The sequence below is a fragment of the Columba livia genome, chromosome 14 (genome assembly GCF_036013475.1).
Source record: "Columba livia isolate bColLiv1 breed racing homer chromosome 14, bColLiv1.pat.W.v2, whole genome shotgun sequence".
Classification (NCBI taxonomy): domain Eukaryota; kingdom Metazoa; phylum Chordata; class Aves; order Columbiformes; family Columbidae; genus Columba; species Columba livia.
The window spans coordinates 11,739,970-11,761,342 of record NC_088615.1 but is presented as its reverse complement, the minus strand read 5'-3'; the positions used below and the strand labels follow the sequence as shown (position 1 = coordinate 11,761,342).

The 21,373-nt window shown below is 40.8% G+C and overlaps 2 protein-coding genes across 17 annotated transcripts in view; one reads left to right on the top strand and one right to left on the bottom strand.

The window, feature by feature from the left end:
- The window catches only part of FABP6 (fatty acid binding protein 6), a 38,077-nt gene extending 28,528 nt beyond the window's left edge, over positions 1–9,549 (bottom strand). For 3 of the 12 annotated variants that reach the window (XM_065030051.1, XM_065030045.1, XM_065030054.1), the window contains exon 1: positions 7,920–8,641. Coding sequence is in view for 4 of the 12 variants with exons in the window: in XM_065030045.1 (XP_064886117.1) it covers positions 7,920–8,065 (146 nt within the window). In the remaining 8 variants the exon portion in view is untranslated. The other 9 variants (XM_065030052.1, XM_065030053.1, XM_065030049.1 and 6 more) reach the window with 8 other exon arrangements.
- A 272-nt stretch (positions 9,550–9,821) lies between these two features.
- The window catches only part of PWWP2A (PWWP domain containing 2A), a 29,574-nt gene continuing 18,022 nt past the window's right edge, over positions 9,822–21,373 (top strand). The window contains exon 1 of one of the 5 annotated variants that reach the window (XM_065030030.1): positions 9,822–10,611. In XM_065030030.1, coding sequence (XP_064886102.1) covers positions 9,926–10,611 — 686 coding nt within the window. In that variant the 5' untranslated portion in view covers positions 9,822–9,925. Of the gene's footprint in view, positions 10,612–10,672; positions 11,079–11,140; positions 11,647–21,373 lie in introns of those variants that run through there. The other 4 variants (XM_065030029.1, XM_065030031.1, XM_065030034.1 and 1 more) reach the window with 4 other exon arrangements.

The following is a 21,373-nucleotide window of genomic DNA, read 5'->3' as shown; positions in this document are numbered from 1 at the left end:
GTGATTATATGGCATGGGAAGATTCCAGCTCAGAGTGGCTTCTCCCCACACACACATATATGAAAACTGCAGACCCCAGTACCAGCTGGTTCTGTAGTTGTTTTGGGTTTTTTTGTTGGTTGTTTTTTGTTTGGTTGGTGGTTGATATTGTTTTTAACTGAGAGCTTAACTTGGTGACTTGGGTAAGCTTGCAATATTTTTGTTTGGCCTTTCTGAGGGAGGGGAAGGGCTTGAAAAACTTGGTTACCTTGTCATTTATGCCACACTCCCCCCCTTTGAATGGTTCCAAAGCTGTATCACAAGAGAGGTGGAAAGAACCAAGTTAGTGTGGAATCCACAGTGTCTCCATAGTATCTCCATTTTATGACTTTCAAAACATCAGGCAGATAATAAACTCAAAGGAAGACCCAATTACGAAACACAGCAGTTACGAATGGCATGTGGAGAATAAGACAAGGATATGAGACAAAAGTTACTCATTCTTATTCAGGTAAACTGTGAAGTCAAGGTGACTTCGAGAGGGACTGCCAATTATAAGCCCACTTTTGAAAACTACCTAGAAAATCCCAATACAGATTTGTTCTATTTTGTCGACCTAAATGCGATGCTTAGCTCTGATTTGTAGCCAATCCATATATAAATGTTGCATGTAAGGCACTGTCTAGCTGGAAAATACATTTGCCTTCACCATGCATTTTACTGAAATACATCCAATTGGTCGTGTAAACCAATTAGCAAGAAAGCTAAATGTGTCAATAACTCTTAACTTAAGGACAGAAATTAATTTTTAATTTATGCAATAACTAGATGCATCTGAAAGACTAATTATCTGGTTAGTGTGTTTCTGTCAAGGATTGGTTACTATGTTTCTGTCAAGGATAGCGCTTAGCAGTTACACAGCACTTTTCATCCTCAAGTTGTTTTTAAACATTTACTATAATTAAACCACATTACACTTTTGTGAATTAAAAGTTATTGTCTGTATTTCACAGCCAGCAAAGCTGAGGCTACAAATAAGTGACAAAGAGAAGGACACAGTGTCAGAGATGCACTGGCAGCTGCTTGCCTCAGCTCGGCAAGCGCAACAGTTCCAAATGATTACTACTCAATTCTCTTTCCTCTATTGTCCCATCTTCTTAAGCTCTGTCAGCACAAAAACCTACATGAGAACAGACTATGTAGGATTCCCATTTCTGTAAGTATTTAAGGTCAGTATTTTACCATTCTTGCTCCTTCTATTTGACATGAGACTTATCTCCAGGGACCACAGGTAAGGAAAAGCCACCACCTCAACAGTTGTTCTCTTGATCTTGGGGTCAACAGAGCTTGTCTACAGGTATAGAACAAGCCAGAAACACTAGTATGTTTCCACAACCAAAGAACAAAAGAGTTGCTTTGACAAATTATTTCAGGCAAAAGAGACTTTTGTAACTTGGTCAGAAGACTTCTACGAGAAATTCTATTATAAATTAATTACCACGCTAATTCACCTACACTTGATCTTAGGCCTCCCAATTTATCCCAGTTCCAGTGACAATGTCACCAATGCATTACAGGCATGTCAGTGGCATATGCATTTGAACCCACAGCCTATGCCAAACAAACTACTTCAACAATATAGCCATTAATTTGAGATGGGTGTTCTCGCATGGAGGCAGGCAGGGATCAGGATAGGTATGATGCTGCAGTTATAGTATGGGCTGGCGGATAAAATGCAACACATTTGTATGTGATACAAACAGTCTTCCTGGTACTGCAGGAAAAGCCACATTGTTATTTGTGTTACAGTGGGAGGTAAAGGTCATAACCAGGGTTGAGCCCAATCGTTTTGTGCACCATACAAACGTATAAAGAGACCTCATGTACCTTGCAATCTGAATTTCTCAAAGTACTTTAATTGGAAGAAACACTAAAAAAAAGGAAAAAAAAAAAAATCAAACAAACCCTTGGCCAATATACTGTCCAAATAAACACTTCCATTTCTCTACCACTGTTTGGTAGCTTGTGTCAAATCAGTGAGATGCATTTGTGGAGCAGCCCTTGAGCTGAAGGGATAGTTACCATACATTACTGGGGAAGAGAGCAATGTGCTGCCTGCTCGTGCACTTCCACGAAAAACAAGAGCTCATGAAGTTCCTGTCATTCATACACAAGTACGTAGAAAATCCTGCAGAAAAGACTTGGGCACAATTTTACAGATAAAAAAAAGACTTGTACATAACTTTCTTCTCATTCAAATAGTGGCAAAATTAACTGGCTAGCATGTTCCTAGAAATAAGGGAACAAAGGAAAAGGTCAGAAAAAGAAAGGGAAATACTCAGAAGCCCAAACAGGCTCTTTTACTTCAAATGCCAGTCCTGCCTTAAGCATTTTTTTGTACTTTCAACTTCTGAAACACTCCACACATCTTTCTTACAGAGATGCCGCAGTAACCATGAGATTTCGTGACTTGAATCAATCAAGAAATAATTTCCAGAATAAGGTTTGGAAGGTCATACTGTTGGGAACAACTTTACAATACAAAAGCTTGGATATTTATTTATACTGAACTCATTGCTATATTAAGTCAACTCCTAATAACAGGTATTTGATCCGAAAGAGCTCACATGCATCTATGATTTTATCTTTCGCGTATTTAACATCCGATAAAATATTCCAATTTCATGGTCCCGCAAAACAAATCATCTGACCATCCACAAAACAAAAAGCCATGACTGTGTTTTAGAGCGGTAAGTTATACCTAAAGATAAAGGAATCTGCATAGCTACAGAAAAAATTCACAACTAAATTCCTACATAAGACACAACTAAACAGTTGCTTCTCCAACCCCTGTGAAACCTAGGGAGCTTGATTAGAAATATTTAGGCACTTTGACAAAAATACATGACTTTCCTATAAATTCATAATCTTGAAACTGAAATGTAAGCTTTTACTTGCAAATATCTGCAGTTGTGAAAGGACATGTGATCACTGTGCAAAAGCAGTAGCCAGATATAGTAGAAAGGAACATACACAGATATTCATGAGTCAGAAAAATTAAAATGTGTATGTTATAGTTAACTCACAACATTAGAAATAACTCACCATATCCCAGTATACACAGACTTAGCTTCCCCACAGGAAAGATCAACACTGTTTAGACTACTTGAAGCAAATTATTTTCTTTACATTGGGGTTTTTATACAACTTTATGCTAAAATACCATGAGACTCTGGCTAAAAGATCACCTAAAACTTGAGTAATAATATATCCTATTCTGTTCACTATAAATCATAGTCAGGGAAATCTTTAAATAGGCAGAAAGAAAGGAAAAAAAACTCAACATCTGAAGGAAACCGGTTTTCAGTTTCACTAGATATTAAATTCAGTAACACAGTCCCCAAGTGTGCTGCTCTTGGCACTGAGTCATCCAAGAGGATAAACCAGCTACAGTTCTGCTCTTTGCAAAACACAGAAAATGCAAACCACATTATTTTAGAACAGGAAAATTAAATCTTCCTAAAACCATCAAGGAAATTAATCAAAAATTGTTCAGGAAGGACACTTCTATAGGTAATACTCACATCTGTTTAAAGAATGTGTATAAGTAATTTGATTTCTAAATAGAGTCAGAAACTTCATTACATTTCATGTAGGCCCTGAAATCATAAATATTGTTTTAGCTACAAAATTATTTAGAGACACTAAGGATTTCATGCTTTTTAAAGTACTTTGCCTTAGCACTCAAAATTAAGACAAAAAGAAGCTAGATGCCCCAAGAGACTGGACGCTTAATGCCTGAGGAGATACTCGTTAACATTTGCAGAACCTTCTTTAGCTATTAAGAATATGGCAGTACAGGTGATAATCACAATTTCAGTGTTTAAACTGTGAAACCAGAGTACCTGTACAGTCAAAAGGACAGATGGTCTTCTGAGGCCACTTCAGCATCCTGAATAACCCTCCTGAGAGGATTCCTTTCTCCACTAACAGAGCTCCTAAACTGGCCATTTTGCCTAGACACCTAAATTAGGCCATGTACCTCCCTCTACCTAAAGCACTCTTGAAGATAAACTTTCTTAGTCATTTAGGCCCACAATAGCCAATAAGCATCTCCCAGATGGAATCCACCTGGTCTATCAGAGCAGATGAATGGAAGAAGTACCTCCCTGCCTGCCATGCTGGATGAAGAGGTGGCCAGATGGGCTGCCAGCCCATTGTGAGGCTTGTAGCTCCACTGAAAGCAACCAGAGTATTTCACACCTGGCTCAGACACAAGGCAGCTCATGTGCTGCCAGAGGTGTCCCAGTCCACCAGCCCCTGGCAGGTACACTGGCACATCTCTGGCCCACAGCATGATGAACGCTGAATTGTCCCCACAATACTTTGAAAAGGCTACCCTGCAAACTCTGCTCTAGGATGTCTTGGTCACATTTTAGACTAATTTTGATTTATTGAGTTATAATCAATAAGTTAATTTTTAAATAATGATCACAGTCTGAGAAATACTACAGACCTAGTTTTTAGTGCATGATGACTTTTTATTAATAGTAAAATAATGAAAGGTATTTTATTAAAAGACAATTATAATGTATGCATGCAAAACTAGAGATAAGGTTCTAGATGCCAAGATATGAAACAATAATGGTATTAGCAATTGTGCATCTTCAAAGTTGTTTTATTTTATCTGAATGGAAAAATATGTGGAGATACACTATGGATATCACCAGTACGTACAGATGCATGGATTTCAGAAGAAATCAGTCAGATTACAAGATAAGACAGGAATTAGTTTCAGACTCACATTTCTGTAAAACTATAAAATAAATGGGAGACATGTCAGCAGTGAGTTAATGTCAGTGCTGTGCCCCGAGGGCTAACTTATAGCTGCATTTCTTTTTTTTTTTAAAGTAACCCCAACTATGGTGATTGATTTACATCAAATCTCCACATGGACATTAGGTAAAGCCCCAGTTATTGACTTCTCTTGTTCACAAGGAATTTAGAACGTAATTAACTTTTCAAATTGCAGGGTAGACTTCTGGGGCCTGTGTGCATGCAGTGAGATTTTACAAATCCTTTAATGATCATTCATAAATGTAACAAAATGACCTCTACATTCATATAGCTACAAAAATCAGTAACCAAACATTACAGGAATGACTGATTAGTTTCTCCTTCCATACCAATTTTCTGTAATAAATCATTAATGAAGTTTCAAAACAGCCTAAATGTAATTAACAACTGAAGGGCCTTACTTTCCTAACTTGTTACAGAAGCAGTAAGTCTGCAGCTGACCATCAAGACCAAATCTTCACTTTGTTTGCTTACATTCCTCTGCATTGCTTACATACATTGGCTTTTATTGGTTACACTTTCACTTTTTAAATAGGAAAACCTTGAAAATTTCCTAACAATAGCAGAATATGCCTGGCAAACACTCGATAACGTTAAAATGGGTTTATTAACACAGTACAAAACTGTGGTCCCTTAACCTTGACTTGTGGGGTCACAGGAAGCTATTGCCACTGATTCAGAGTGACACAGGGAGAAAAGTGTGATGTTTCCTGTAACACGCTATTTCTCAGTGTTGTTGCTGAAAAGCCAGTAAAGACTGGAGCTAGTGAATGCATATAAACCACAACCCCTTTAATGTGTGGAGTCACAAAGTCTCAGCAAGGTTGTTAGAACTTCAAATTGTAAACCTCTAATCTAAAATTCTTACACTCCAGACTAGATATTAGGAAAAGTATCTACTATCCTGCTATAACCACTCCCTACAAATCTACATGGTCAGCTTTCATATACCGATACTAAGACAGATGAGCTGCAGCATGAACAGGCATAGTGAACTTATACATATCCAGCTAGCCTAGATACCAGAACCACCACAATTTCCAGATACCAGGCAATTACCAGGGTGCAGCCCATTTTGGAGACTGCTATCACAGTTTCACTTTACTGGTAGCTAAATCAACTTAAAGAAAGCCGAGTATTTGTAGATACGCTGCAATCATGCACTTAGCCTTTACTGTAACCCTGATTATACTCCACTGATGTATATTGTTCCATTACAACCTTGCATCCAACCACAGAAAGACAAACCCTATCCTAAAGAGATTACAGGCTAGATGTAAATTAAACAGAAATTAAATGTTGATCAAAGGAATTTAGGATGGAAAAAAATTATATAGCAAGCACGTTTTTGTTAAACTTACAAGTTTCATCCTGCACCTACATGCCTGTTGCCAATATACCTTCATTTAAGGGTTACCTATGGCATCATATTTCTGTCGGCCATTAGAGTGGTATATAAATGTCCTTATTTACCTCTTTTTAAAAGCACATATAGCACATTTCAACATACAAACTGCAAAAGATACCGCGAAAGAGCTGTTTACATTCTATTTTAGGACCTCCTAGTAGCTTAAACTGTTTGGGTCAAGCATATAATCTCCTCTGTTGTTGCAATGAAACAATTCAGAGCGTTAACAAGCCATACACCCGGGTTTGTTTCTTATGCTCAGCATAAGGGTTGCTGGGGCCTCCAGTAGATGTAAAAGATGACAGTTAACATTTTAATGGTAACTGTCTGCCATAAGCAACACCTGCTGAAAAGCAAGGTGGATTTCAATGAGCATTAACCTCGCTGAAGTTTTGCAAGAGGAAATCATCCATTTTACAGCCTTCACCTACATAAATCCGAATTTAACATAACAAAAAGCCTGCTGGGCTGAGCTATTGGATCTCAATGTCCCATCAGCTCAAGGGCTAAGTAGTTGCTTTGTATTGGTTGGTAATTTCTTGTAGGCTCAGAATTTACTGCCATCCTTCTATGCCAGGGCACAGCAGCACCAGAGAAACAAACTGCGCCTGACTGAACTGGCCAGCTAGCACAATTAAAATCACCAACCGTATGAAGTATAAAACAGCATGGCCTGTGTAGATAGTAAGGACCATGACTGTTCTGGCCTCCCACCATGAAAGCTGTCTGGCAACTTTGCTTCTGCAAACTTCCAAGTAAAAGTGTTTGTAAGCTTTTACAATAGAGTACTATGTCTCCTGAGTTTAAAACAAAAAAAGCAGATTTTTTAATATATATATAGGACAATACATATACTTGTACCCCACCAGCCCTTCTAGCTAGTGTGATGCCTTTTCCTCACAATATTAATTTATTAATTTTGGGATGAACAAATAGGTTACTACTAACGAAAGACCATAATAAGGAAAAGAGCATTTGAAAATATGATCACACCTTGAACATGCAGAACAGTCCTGTGCATGCTGAGCATGGTTTGGTCTCCTGTTGAAATGCAGCTGGAGCATCTCCAAGCACCACAGTGAAATGCTTTGCGTAGGAGAGCAACGTGAAAACAGTTCTGGTGTTACGTATGAGCTATCTTTACTAATATGTTTCTTCAATCTGTCCTAGGACTCATCTGAATAAGGTAAAAAGTTTCTGGGAAACAAGTCTTAATTTTCTACATGTCATATGTTGTCACAGTCACACAGAACAAAAATAATGAGGAAACAAGAGCAGAGTCCTTCCACTCCTATAACCATTTATTTTATACCACGCTTCTTCAAGATGAAAACTCTTTATGAAGCATTTGCAACTTCTGTGAAGTCACTATTCAATTCTCCTTGGCAAAACATACAGAAAAACCTGAAATCTCAGATCTGAATTAAAACTGAAATCTTTGCACAGAGATAGCTTTGAAATTAAGGTAACTCAGTAGCAACACAAATCTTCTCATTATTCTCTGGAATTCCAGCAAACATGTTCAGCTGTAGGGGCTCCTAGACAGTTGCCATCTTTCAAAGCATTATGGCCTTAGGATAGGGAATACAGATCTTTTACAAATACAGTCTAACAAAATTGTTTTAAAATTATTTATGCAGATATATTAACAGTAGGTAGTTTGGGAAAAGCTTACCCAATCTGATTTCTTTTAAGCCACAGATCATACGCTGAATCCATCTGCTGTTTCTCTGTGATCCAGGCTGCCAAAGCTACAAGCATGGCTGGAAAAAAAATAACTTGTAATTCAGTACCTACTACTCCTTCCTCCAATAAATACATTCTATTCTACCCACCCACACTAACATACCATTTACTTAACAGATATGGTGGTGAAACAGAGAAAAATGTATTAAGGAGTTTTATATTTAGCAAATTCATTTAACTATATTCCTAACATATTTGTCTCCAAAAATGCATCTACTAGTTCTTACTGATGTTCCCATACATACATTACACACTTTACACCACAAATAATGCAGATGTGATGTTCACCATGCAAGGTAAACCACTATCAGGTACAAAAGGAAGAGCTTCTATGTCTGTTATGTAAGTCAAACCACTATGATCAGGACAGAGCAAATTAATCGTGCCTTTATGACAGCTAGCAGCTTGCAAGATCATGTTTTAGTTGCACTGAGTTCTACATAGTCTTCTGTAACAGCAAAAAAAACTATTTCATGTGTTCATCTATAATCACTAAAAATTCTTCATGTTACTGTATTGCTTTAACTACATGTAACTCTCTTTTCCTACAATGAAGAGAAAAAATATGAGTACCAAGCCTTAAATCTGATCAAAGATTTTTTTTCTCATACCTCTTGAAAAAATTTCATTAGTTCTTCATACTTATTAAGTTTTTACCTGACAACCCACGGTGTACGGTGTAGCTCTGTTTCTATTGTAAGCATATGGTAGGTAGCAACTTTGAAGTTTGCCAATAGAAGCCACTAACATGAAAAAAATATGAATATTTCATTTTTAAAGAAAAATCAATGGATTTTACTTATTATTTTTCAGAAAATTTCGTTTGTTGCTGAACAATATGTTTCTTATAACAGCACTTGGAAGAACAAAACCACTCATGCTGTAAGATCACTTTTGTCTTTCTATCGCCAGTTGCTCCCACTTTTATTCCTTGGCCATTCCTCCTCCTAACAAACCCTCCTTTCTGCAAACGACCTTGCTTCCCAAAATGTAAACTCATATATAACACACTAAAAACTTTCCTTTCACACTAGTTTTTGTTTAGGAAATACATTTCCCACCTGAGGGAAAAAAATGCCCACACAGTAACAACTATTGATGCCACAGAGAGGAAAAGTCCCTGATTCAGAACATCTGACTGGATAACGTTCACTCTGGTTCTACCGTTCCCATCACTTCACCTTTATCCCATGTACCTATTTCACACTACTTAATCTTTTAAAGGGTGGATTTACTTCACAAAAGACACCAGGCCCTCTATCTTCCTCCCGTTCTGCCGCTCGCCACAGTTCCTCACTCAGCCCGTTCCCCACGGAGGGCCTCCTTCGCCTCCACCGCGCGGGGCAGGTGGCGGCACCGACCAGCAGCAGCCGCCTCTTACAGCCGCGAAGCGGCGCTGCACACGCCGGGAGGCAGAGCCGGCCTCTCCCCACAGAGGTGCCGCCCTAGGGTCAGCGAACCCCCCGAAGACCGCCCTCCCGCCCCCGCCATCTTCCCCCCGCGCCCTCTCCCGACCACCCTCAGAGCTCCTGCCGGACCCCGCGCGGCCCCTGCCTCATGCCTCCCTGATAGACGTTCGCCTCCGCCAATTACCGGCCTCCTACGAGAGCGGCTCCTCCTTCCACCAATGAGATGGCGGAACAGCCCTAAAGGCCCAACCTCTCTAATCTGTAACGGCCTGTAAAGCACTAAGCCACACCCCTTCTTCCTCTTCCCGGCTCTTCATTGAATGAAGCCCTCGCTGGCCAACGAGAAGTTTCCGCTGGGCTTGACGGACTACTCCGCCCTCCAGTAGAATTAGAGAATTGCACCTCGTCCACCAATAGGTTGCCGGGTGCGAGTTTAGGGGGCGGGCTCTCCTTCCCAGGCGGGCGGGGAAGGCCGTGGTTATCGATCCCGCTGCTGGAGGGAGGCGGCGGTGAAGCAGCAGAGAAAATGGCGGCCATGGCTGCGGAGGCGGCAGCGACTGCAGCGGTGCCGGGCGATGGGGGGGCCGGTGAAGCTGAGCCCGAGATGGAGCCTATCCCGGGCAGCGAGGCCGGCGCGGACCCTCTCCCTGCCGTCACCGAGGCGGTGGAGTCGGTGGTGCCTGATGGGGAGGAGGCCGACGGGGGGAAGGTTGCTCCCGGCGAGGCCGAGGAGCCGCCGCCTGTGCAGCTCGCCCGGAGCCCGGCTGGGACGCGGGAGCCGGAAGCTGAGAGGACGGAGAAGCTGCCGCCCTCCACCCCGGAGGTGGGCTCGCCCCAGGCCGAGCACCGGGGAGCGCTTAGCCCGGAGCCCGAGGAGCAGCCGCAGCCCTGCCCGCCGCCTGCTGGGCACCCTGAACTTCCCGAGGAGGAGCCGCAGCCCTGCCCGCCGGCTACTGGGGGCTCCGCGGAGCCGGAGCCCGGGGAGGAGCCGTCCCGGCCGGAGGAGGAGGAGCCGGATGCTGCTGATGCCGCCGCTGTCGAACCCAAGTCCCCGGTGCCTGTGGCTCCGGCCGGAGGGGAGACAGAGGCTCCGCTGCTGCCCGGCTCCGAGGTGCGGGTCACCCTGGATCACATCATCGAGGACGCCCTGGTGGTCTCGTTCCGGCTGGGAGAGAAGCTTTTTTCTGGGGTCCTCATGGACCTCTCGAAAAGGTGAGATCTCACGGGGGAGCCCTCCCGAGCCCCCACCCAGCCACCGCGGCGGCGAGCTCGCCCGGAGCCGCCTGCCTGCGCCGCCCAGCGCCGCTCCCGCCCTCGGGGGGAGCCCCGGTCCCCGCCCAGGCGTTGTGGGCTCGGCCCGCGGCGGGGAGCGGCCTGGGTAGGGGCCGTGGGGCGCGGCGGCAGGAGCTCCGCTTCGCTCCCTTGCGCTGCCCTTCCCGGGAGGCCGGACCGCGGGTCTGCCTGGGGACGGGCGGCCCCTGCCCGCGCGTCCTCTCCGTGGAACGGAGGCAGCAGCTCGCGGGCATCCTCCTCCTCGACCCTTCTGGAGGGAGCGCGGCGGGGCGAGCAGGGCCCCTCTCCCGCCCGGGGCCGAGCTCCGCACCCCCGCTCGCCGCCGGCCTCACCGCTGGATCGGGGAGCGGGCCCAGCCCGGGGGTGAGCGGCAGCCGGCCCGCCCGGTTGGTACTGCTGCCCTTAACAACGGTGGTCCGGAGCGGGAATGAGGAAATGGGGAGCTGGGAGAGTGGGCGGCACATGGGCACATCGTTTTGGTTAGGCTGGGCTTCGCGTCGGGCCTGTAGCATCTCTGTCTGCTGGGGAAAGGGGACGTGAGCTACAGATGTTGGCATTTATGCCAGTCTTCTAACAAACGTACAGACCCCGAGGTCTGGTTTTCCCGTTGGCTTGTGTCTTGCATTGCCTAGGTAACCTTGTATTTCAGTACATACAATTTTTCAGAATAGTGGTTTTCAAGCCAGGCTATTACAGTCCAGAAGTGCAGTTGTTAGTACTGATTGCTCCTTGTATGCAATGAATGGGGTGAAGATTAACAGTTCTTAAATACCCTTTTTCTTTTTTTTTTTTTTTGAGGGGAGAAACTGTTATGTGTCACAAAATAACTTAAAGCCTCATCAGACCGAGGTTAGGCGTTTGCTTTTTTTCATTGCCTTCCTGCAGCAGGACGTTCTTGGGAGGCAGGAGTCGCCAGTGATACTGTATATCCTATGAACTGCCTACCGTTTACAGGTGAAAATACCTCTTCATTTTAGCGTTTATTTTCCAAACATATAAGGACTATGCAAGTACATGAGAGAAAAATGAAATCTGAACAGGGTTATTATTTAAAATAGTTGGTATGCAAAAAATGCAGTGGTTTTCCCCCCAAATTTAAGCTGCATGTGTGGTCATACATCTTTTATCACTCCCTTTTACATTAGTAGTACTTGTTCAATAACTTCCTGTAATATCAACAATGCTTTCCGAAAAAAAGTATTGGAGACCAGCACTTTTATCCTGGGCTTAGCTTCTTGGTTGGTTTTTGAAACAGGAACGCCTTTTCTGAAAACCAAGTTCTGCATAATATCATGGAAGTAAGCTTTAAATTTGTCAGTTCTTGTGGTTTGAAATGCTAAGTTATCAGTTTGTCTTCTGAAGCCAAGTACTAAAATGTGATCTGCAAACTGTACTCCTAGTATGAAATACTTAATGTCTTGAAGCAGGCCAGTAGGCATTACAACTGAAGTGTAATGTTAGTTAGCATTGGTTCTTTTGTAGGTCGGGAATTATACCAGTGATTATATTGTTGCCCTGCTAAGCAAGGTGACAGAGCATGTGCTTCTGTACTTATAGGGGTCCACAGACTTGAATAAAAACATCAGCTTCTCCCTTACTCCTGAGGGAGATTGTATCTTCCTAAACACACATTGACCACAAACATCCTCATTTGCCTAAGGTTTTCTTGTGCTCTGAGGATCCTTCTCTCATGCAGCAAACTGCTGCTTTTGCATTGAGGCTTTAGCAGAAGCTGCATCTCTGTCGTTAAGCACAGGCCCTGGGGCAAGTCTTCACAGTAAGAACTGTGGATGAGTGATACATGAAGGCTTTTGCTGTTACTCCTAGACTCTTATGCAGTGGAACCACTTATTCCTTTCTCTCCATTGATATGATCTTGGACTTCCTTCAGAGGTGCTTGTTTTGTGGGAGTCCAGAAGGTGAAATTTAAATTCTAAAAGCCAGGTTTCTCAAAGTATCTGGACAAGAACTGAGTTTCTTGACATAAGTTCAATAATATTTGGCTGGTGACAAGCAAATGTAGATGAATAGGAGTCTCTGTTCAGATGTCTCAGAGCAGGAAATGCAGCGGTAAGCGAACTCTAGAAATAGTCCAAGAACTTGCTACCTGTAAGAAGCTAAAGCATTTTCAGAAAATAAGTGTTACATGAATGCCCAAGATTTAAATTTTATTCTCAACTTTATGGCTTTGATGGTAAGTGACTGAACAATAGTACTGCTTAGGTATTAGCTTTTCTTTACATCTGTTTATTTTTGTTTTGGGTAGCAGCTTGTGGACTTGTAGAACATTAATTTATTTCATGAACTTCCTTCTGTATCTGTGGGAGGCCTTGGAATTCTTATTAAAAAGTTTTCCACTGGACTTAATTTTCACCCCCCCCTTTTTTTTTTTTTTAAATCAAAACCTCCTGAATTCTAGCATTCACTTACATGAAAACACTGGGATTTCTAGTATGGCAGAAAGGTGGTTACTGAAGGCTGTCTCCACTAGCTCATTCAAGTACATGGGAATAATTTTATAAACTTTCCCAATGCCAAGGGGATCAATATCTTTAGACTACCAGTTCTTATTAAACAAAAATGAAATTTTGTATTAGAATTTACTCATTTGCTTCAGAAAGTGGCTGGTGTGTTCACTGCCCATGCTAATACTGTTTTCATCATATACTCAGAAGAAAATTTCTAACCCTTTTTGGATCTGAGTTTCTGCTTTCCCCTCCAGGGCAATGGAGGTGCTACTTCCCTGCAGTGCTAAGAAGAATAAGTTTTAATGACTGTTTTAAAAACTTATCCACTGGAGTATTTTTAGCCTTCTCAAGTAATGTGCTCAATCACCTGAACTTCAAGGTGAAAGAAAAGCAAAAATGCCCCCATATTTTTCTGGTTTAAAATGGTTGTGGTTTTGGTTTATTCTCCTAATTCTATTCCCGTTGTTGAAATGATGCACCAATTTTGCATTTTATTGTTGTGGACTTTGATAGGAAGTCAGTGGTGTTTGTATTAAAGGTCTGATTTCCTCTTCCTCTCCTACCCCCTGTAAATAGGATGTCCATTTAGGAGTTTATAACACAAGAACACAAGCACCTCAGTGTTCAGTGGACTTTATTCCTACATGTATTTGAGGTAAGGAAGTATTTTCTGTGCCTGTACTAATGGCAGTCTTGTGTGCCTGTCAGCAGCTGCACAGGAAGTTTTGAAAATCAGCAGAAAATAGGAATCTGGACCTACTGAGTCCCAAATCAATTTCTTATACAGTAAATCATCACTTAAAGAGGAACATATCCCACTTCTGTTACTCTAAAGGCTTATTGCACAAATTAAAATTGCGATCCTGCTGTTAAACTTTATTACCACTGTTGCCATTACCTTTTAAGTGCCTTATTGCATGCTAGGGTAAGGTTCTGATGTGGGTTCCTCCCTGTGCACCTGACAGAGTTGTGCTGACAGGAGAGCTGGGAAATGCAGCCAGCTACCGGGCAGAAGGCAATCGTGTCTTGTTTTGCCAGAGTGAATAGTGCGAGGCTTCATGCAGGAGCGTAATTAATTTTCTATGCCATTGTACAAATTGTCATCAAAAACTACTTGTTAGATATTGGGCTTAAAGAAGGCTTGTAAGCTTGCGTGTGTCCAGCCTTGGTCTAACACTGTTTACTTAGGGTATATGAGATGTTAATGCCACCTGCTGGCTCAGAATTAGTGTAAACCTTGCTCTGCACCTGGAGGAAGTAGACAGTAAAGAAATATCTGATGAGTGTAGCATTTATAAATCTTAAAATGTAGGATCAAAAATGCGTGGGCTTAATTTGCTCTTGTGGAGTGAGACTAATTATTTCTTCAATCTTTTTTTCCCTTCCCAAAGATTAAGGGAAGGAGGTGGATTAAATTTATGTTCTCTTGTTTTGCTGACAATCAAGACTTGGTCTTTCTATTGCTTTATCATGTGATTAAAATTTTGCTTCTAATCCTACGGATGTGACGGACACATATGTCTTCCTGTTGTTTTTCTCAAAGCTATTTCCATTCTGACTTGTGTGTGATCATAGTAGTTCTTGAGGGGGAAATGGAGAGCAAAAAGTTGTTTTGTGGCCTAAAAGCCTTAGATATCCAAAAGATGCCCAGTGTGTTGCTAGTACCCAGGTGTTTGAAATTATATCTTAATTGGGGTTTGGTTATGGAAGGTAAGAAATGCTTCCTGCAGCAAGGTATGCATGAACTATATGATAAAAATAAACTTTTACAGACAGCTTGAAATTCTTAAAATCGTAGCAGCAGTTTTCAGGTACAGCATTCTTTCTTTCTAGGTGGCTCTGGAATCCTGTGCTGTTCCCAATTTATTCATTGAACTTTCTACAGAAAAAAAAAAATAAGCATAAATAGTGAACCGTTGCATCCATTCACTAGTTTGTGTTGTCTTAATATGCAGATTGTCTGTTAGATTTTAAAAATCGTTTACCTTTAGCACTTATTGAAACTGCTGCTCTATGTATACTTGCATGTTTGGTACGAACTCTACAGGGTGAATCTAGTGTGGTGTAACCAAGAAAAATGTGATGGGAAAAAGGTAGTTTCAAGTTGAGAAGTTCAAGATCTGCTGATGTGAGAAGGAAACAGCATAAGTCTTACTTGAAAAAATGTGGCACGCTTCATCCGGGTCTTAAGTTCTCTTTTACTAATAACTTAATTTAATAAATAGGGACAACGTTTGGTCGTCCTTGTCTGGGCAAAGTTTAAGTTCTAGAGAAGTACTGATGTTCTATGATATACATTCTCAACAGTAAAAAAAAGTCTTACTCAGGGTTGTGTGGTTTTGGGTTTTTGTTTTTAAATTTACATTCAGTTTGCAAGATGTTTCTAGAATTCATCACCTGTTCTCTTTCATTGTTTCTCAGCTGTGTAAAGGAGCTTGGTGAAATTTCAGCATTTAAGGAACAGCCATAACTCTTCTTTGATATTTGCTTTTATACTCGGAACACTGGAAGCGTAGGTGTGATGTGAGTGTGTGTGGTTACAAAAGTAAATTACCTACACTTTGCTTGTGACTGACAGAGGTTATATTGAATGGTATAGTATAAAATTTAGCCTCACTTAGAGGGTTGGATCAGAAGACCATGTGATATTGCTTCCAACCTACATTTTTCTATGATTTTGTAATGTGTTAGCCTCTCTGTATGAAAATGGTTTCTCTTGTGACTCTATATACATCCAAAACTTTATTGAGTGTTATTTGTGGTCACTTATCCAATGCTTTTTGAAAGGCTTACTCATTTCCAAGTTTCCACTTGGAAAGTGAAAATGGCTGACAAAACTGGACTAGCTTTTAGGATTTTGCTAGTATAGGTATAAAGCATGCAATAACTGCTGCTTATGCTGAAAACACTTGGCAATCTGCTGCTGATTTTGAGCCCCAGTGCAAGGAGTGCGACTTTCCCCTTCTCCAAACCAGTAATCTCTAATCTTGCTGGTAAACAGCGCATCTGTGGATCGTACCTCAAACTTTCCTAATGTAGCTGTAGTCTACTGCTGTTCTTAAACTGTGATGCAATGGATGATGGTTAAACTGTCCTTTCATCTTACAGTATTCTTTCCTGTATTCCAACAGCCTGGGTTGCCATTGCTTTCTGAGAGTAGCTTTACTTGACTTGGCTTGAAGTGTTTAAGGAGAGAGGACTGAGATGAAATTTTCACTACACTTTAAATATGTATTTATTTATTTATTAAATTTCCACTGTTTGGAGACAGATTAATCTGTCCATTTTGACATTGAATTGGTTTAAAGGTCATCCACTAGTAAGTGGTATCATTCTTTTCTATGTCTTGGATCTGACTGGTATGTAGATGATTTTGAAGTGTATATTCAAGGTATTTTATCTTAAAGTTTTGCAGTTGTGTGACACTTCTAGATGTATCAGCAAAGCATCTACTTTAAAATGCAACTGACACTTGAAACTAATGCCAACAGACATAAAACATAATTTCAGTTTAAACAGACCTTCGGCTTTATAAGCATGCCAGTAAAATCATGATAGTTACCAGGAAGCCTAATTAAAGCATTCTGTCTTAAAGTTTACTTTTTATATCCTTGATAGAACTACAAGTTACAGAAAACTGAAGGAAATTCTACGAATTTGCTTTTAAACCCTTTCCAATGAAAAGGTGAGAAGTTCCTTCCCACTCCTGTGTGGGAAAAACAGTGGTTAGGGGGCCACCTGCATACTCTTCAGGCTTCTCAACTTAGAGATTCTTCTGTCTCTACAGTGGATAGTTCTTCAAAATCTGCATCAGCATCCTGACTACATGGACTTGTGTGATCCGGTTTTGTGGAAGATAAAGCCTTTCAAGGGGCTTCTGACTTCATGGGGTGGCGTACTGTAAGCTGATACAGCCTTTGGTGTGTCTGCGTATTGTCTGGTCTCATTAGTTGGTTTCCGCTTGGATAGTGATTGCAGTAGGAGCCTCAGTGACAGTGGTTGAGAATGATTGAAATCGGCTGCTGCCTTGGACACTTCTACCCAGCTTTCTTGAGATGCTCTTCACATACTCTGCTCTTGTCTTTCCTCTGCCTTGAAAGTGTGCTGGAAATGAGAGCTTGGGTTTCAGGCAGGTGTACCTGCTTGAAAAACACTAAGCTTAACAATTATTAGAAAAATCTTTGAGTATGTAAGCTTCCTACTAGTTTGCTTAGATGTGGGTTGTCACGTGTTCCTTAGTTTGAACTGTCGTATCTTTAACCAAATTCTTCCTGGTACTGAGAGTGTTTGATGGTGAGGCAGCATCTACCCTTTATGATGTGTTATTTGCAAAGGGTCACTTACACTGCAATCCTTTGCCATGTTTTAGAGCTGTAAGCGAAATATAAATTTTCTAGTCTGTTTAGCCTAGTCTTACATTGCTCAGGTGAGTAAACCCTTTGAGCTGATAGTTTGGCTTCTATGTATGCTTTCTTCAGTAAGGTGCCTGCCGCTTGAAGCTATGTACTTCAAATTGTGCTTTATCACACCAAGTAAATTGTATATTAAAAATAGGTTATTGCGCAGTTTGTATTTTGAATACAGGTTATTTTGAGGATTTCTGAAGTACTTTGTGTTCAAACAGCTATGATCTAATTGTATATTACATTGAAGATTATAATTTCAACCCTAAGTTTAGATGCAGGCATGAGATAGATATACTTAGCTCTACATTATATTAGCATATTATTATGCTCCTAGTGTTCAGTCTTTGAACTTTTATCCATGCAATAAAAATTGCTTCAGTTGTTGCTTGTCTTGGCTTTTGCAAAACACGAAGGATGATATTAAGTACAAGAGCAACACATAAAAAGGTAATTGGAGATTACTGTAGTCTAACTTAGTGGTGAAGATGAGTTCTGATATAACTGACTTAACACTTATCACAACACTGGAAGTTACTGTGCTTAGTTGATGTTGATTCACTGTATTTGCAGACAAATGTGAAATACTTCTGAGCCGGTTCAGTGGGTTCTTTCCTTTGGATGTTCTAGGCAGAACAAGGTGCTTTTTCATTTTCATTTCTTTTAATAGAGAAGTAAATGTTAGACATGGGAGACTAAAGATGAGAGCTTAAGACTTCACATAGTGATGTAAAAACAGTTTGCCTCAGGATGTGTTGTTTATATGTTTATGTACATACAGTTATGAATTTAAATGGGATTTGTTCCTTATCTTTTCATTAAAAAACCCTCTTTAGCGGTGCTGTGTTTTGTGTACAAATTGAATAGTCATTGTATAGAATTTAGTTATTAAAAAACTGTTTTACTTTGCTTGAAGTGCTTAAGTTTATATATCTGTAATACAAGTATATATGGCTTTAAATGACAGGCTTCTAGGTTTGATATGCAAACTAGCTTTTACTAGCTTTTTAAGCCTATTCATTAACTTGCAGTTGACAAACTGTGGAAATACAACCTGCATGTTTTGATCATATTTCTGTCTCCGCCTGCTCTCGTCAGTTGGAAGCTCCTCTCGGTGTAAAGATCACTGGGCTGCCAGAATTGATCTCGTCTACCTCATTGGTGTCTTAAATAGAGTTCCTAATATTCTTCTTGCTACTTCTGTCTGTAATGCATATGTATATTGAAGTGATATGTATAGCAGAAATATTATTAGATCCTACTGATTACTTGTAAAACTTTTTGGAGATGTGTTTCTTACAGTGAATCTCAATCGTCTTCTCTTTTAGAGGTGCCTTTTCAAAGCAAAAATGAGCCAGGACACCTTTACAGGAGAGGAGGCTGGCAACATGGAATACTGGTTCTGATTTTGAATAGATACGAAGCAGCAGTGCACTGCTTTCCAGAACTGCATTGAATTAGGTTGAAATACCTATTTCTTACTTTGGTTTTCCTAGCACTTCAAGTTTAGATTCCTCCGTCAATGAATCCTTCTATTTCTTCAAGTGATAGTCTGAGGTAGAACTCTGTATGTTATGCATGAGTGGGCTGAGCAATGAACAGCTGGAAAGTAATGTTGTAGTAGGAACAGGTGATACTCAGGATCAATATATTAAAAAAATGTAGTTTTTTCTTAGAATAAGCACTATTAGGAATTACCTTGTCTTTAAATGTTGAACTGGTGTAGCACAGATGTGGAGATGATCTTCTCCTGCCCAGTCATTGATGCATGAATCAGTAAATGTCATGATACAATGGAATGATGTTGCTAGGGTTTTTTTTTAACTTTTTTTTTTATATGGTGGCCTTTCAGTCCACCTTCATCTCTGTAGCAGATGACCCAAACACTTGCTTTTGCAGCTTTTATGTCCAACCTACCTATATGTGGCATTCTTAGCTATTTCAGACATGCACTTGGTGTAACAAAAAGTATTATTGTGGTTGTATGAGAAGCACTTGTCTTCAAGGTCCACCAATTATATGTATGTAAATAGGACTTGAAATTCTAGTATCTGCAATAAATACTTACGTTCACTGTTGGGCTAATTAGGTGTTGTGTCATGCCTTGTCTTGAATAGGTTTGTTGAGATCACATCTTCATTCTGCTTCTCTTCAGAAAAACAGGCCATTCTTTGTTTTGCCTTCACTCTCTTCTTACCTTGTTCTTTGTCTTCCTTCTCTCCTGTATCATTAACTGTTTCATTCCTAAGTTTCCTGCTACCATTCTCTTGTCTTGATTTTAGTATCATTCTTCCAAATTGCATAGGTGGAGAACTTCATTCACCAAGAAGGAAACAAAGGTCATCTGAAAACTGAGTGTTGATGGATGCAACCTGCTATTGAATGAGTCCAAAGAGAAGACACTATACACTCAGCTCTTGGAAGTAATATTCAGTCCCATGGCTTCCCAAATTTATCTTGTACTTTAGGTAGACTGTGTCTTGATTAGTCATGTTTTTATGTATTGACACATCGTTTACAGGAATAGCGTCTTCATTTGCTCTTACATAACTGGCACTAGACAATATCTATGAGTGTTCTTGAAGTCTGCAATTCATTAATCTTTAGGTAGATCGGGTGGGAGATTCTAGTTCTTTTATTAGAACGCTGGCTTCAGAGATTCAGCATGGATTGGTTTTGTGTCTTACTAAAGCAGGTTTGCATGTTAGGTAGGAACTCCACTTTGGCTGCCCTGTTCTTCAGCTGTTGACCTGTGTACTATGCAGATATTTGAAGAAAAGGATAATCTAAGGTGCAATATTAATCTTCCATGACTTCCTGGTATCAGTCATGTGCTGAGCTTTCCATTAGGCTTTTTTATGCGTTTGGAGTGCTAAGCATTCCAATTTTGCTTGTGAGGCAGTAGAATGAAAATCTGGGGAAAAATAAATGAAAAACTTAAATGGGATCATTCTGAAGAATCTATTTGCAGTCCTCTTGAACTGCTTATTCCCTGGTGACTGTTACTAATGCTTATTCCTAACACAGAATCAGCAAAAATATCTTCTAGAAAAGGCCTGTGCACCGGACCATGGAAATGTCTTGTGAGGGGCTAGGAAATGCGGGTCCTGAGACCATGTAAAGAGTTGCAAGTTATGTTCTGCTGCATGGGCTTTGCCCATTTGATATCACACTCCTGTTGAGTTCTGCTTTTGTGATTTTTATCTGGCATCAAAATTTGCCCAGCAGAGATCTTGCCCTGTCTTGTTTTCAACTCTTACGGTGAATTAACTTTTTCCCAAATCCTGTAATCTTTATTAGGTAGTGAAAGATGGGGTCTAGATCTTATTGCATCAAGAACTTCAGCTTCTTTAAGTGCAAGTAACACCGAAAATATTGCTAATTTTAGTATTATCAGCTGATAAATTCTTTTAAAGCCCTACTTGGAGTTTAGTAGCTTACTCATAATCCTCAGTGGAAGGAAAAGTGTTTGTGAAAAAGCAACTTTTTTACAATTGGTGGACTTCTGGGACCTTATGAACTTAAGACTTTGTTATGAGTGAGTCTTTTGTGGTTTAATGCCAGACTGTAGGCTGGAGAAAATGCCTGGATCAGCTACTACATGTTTGCAATTCACTGTAGCCTTCAGTAGTGCAATAGACTGCGTGGACTGTTCTGGAGGGACATGTGGAATTCAACTGGAGTTGGTCCAAACCTCAGAAACAAACTAATGTGAGGTGGTTGGATATTTTGTGGTAAAGATCACTTGTTAGCCCATGGGTAAGGCCAGAACTGCTTTAGCTGCCACCTGGGCTCCTGCCCCGTCTCCAG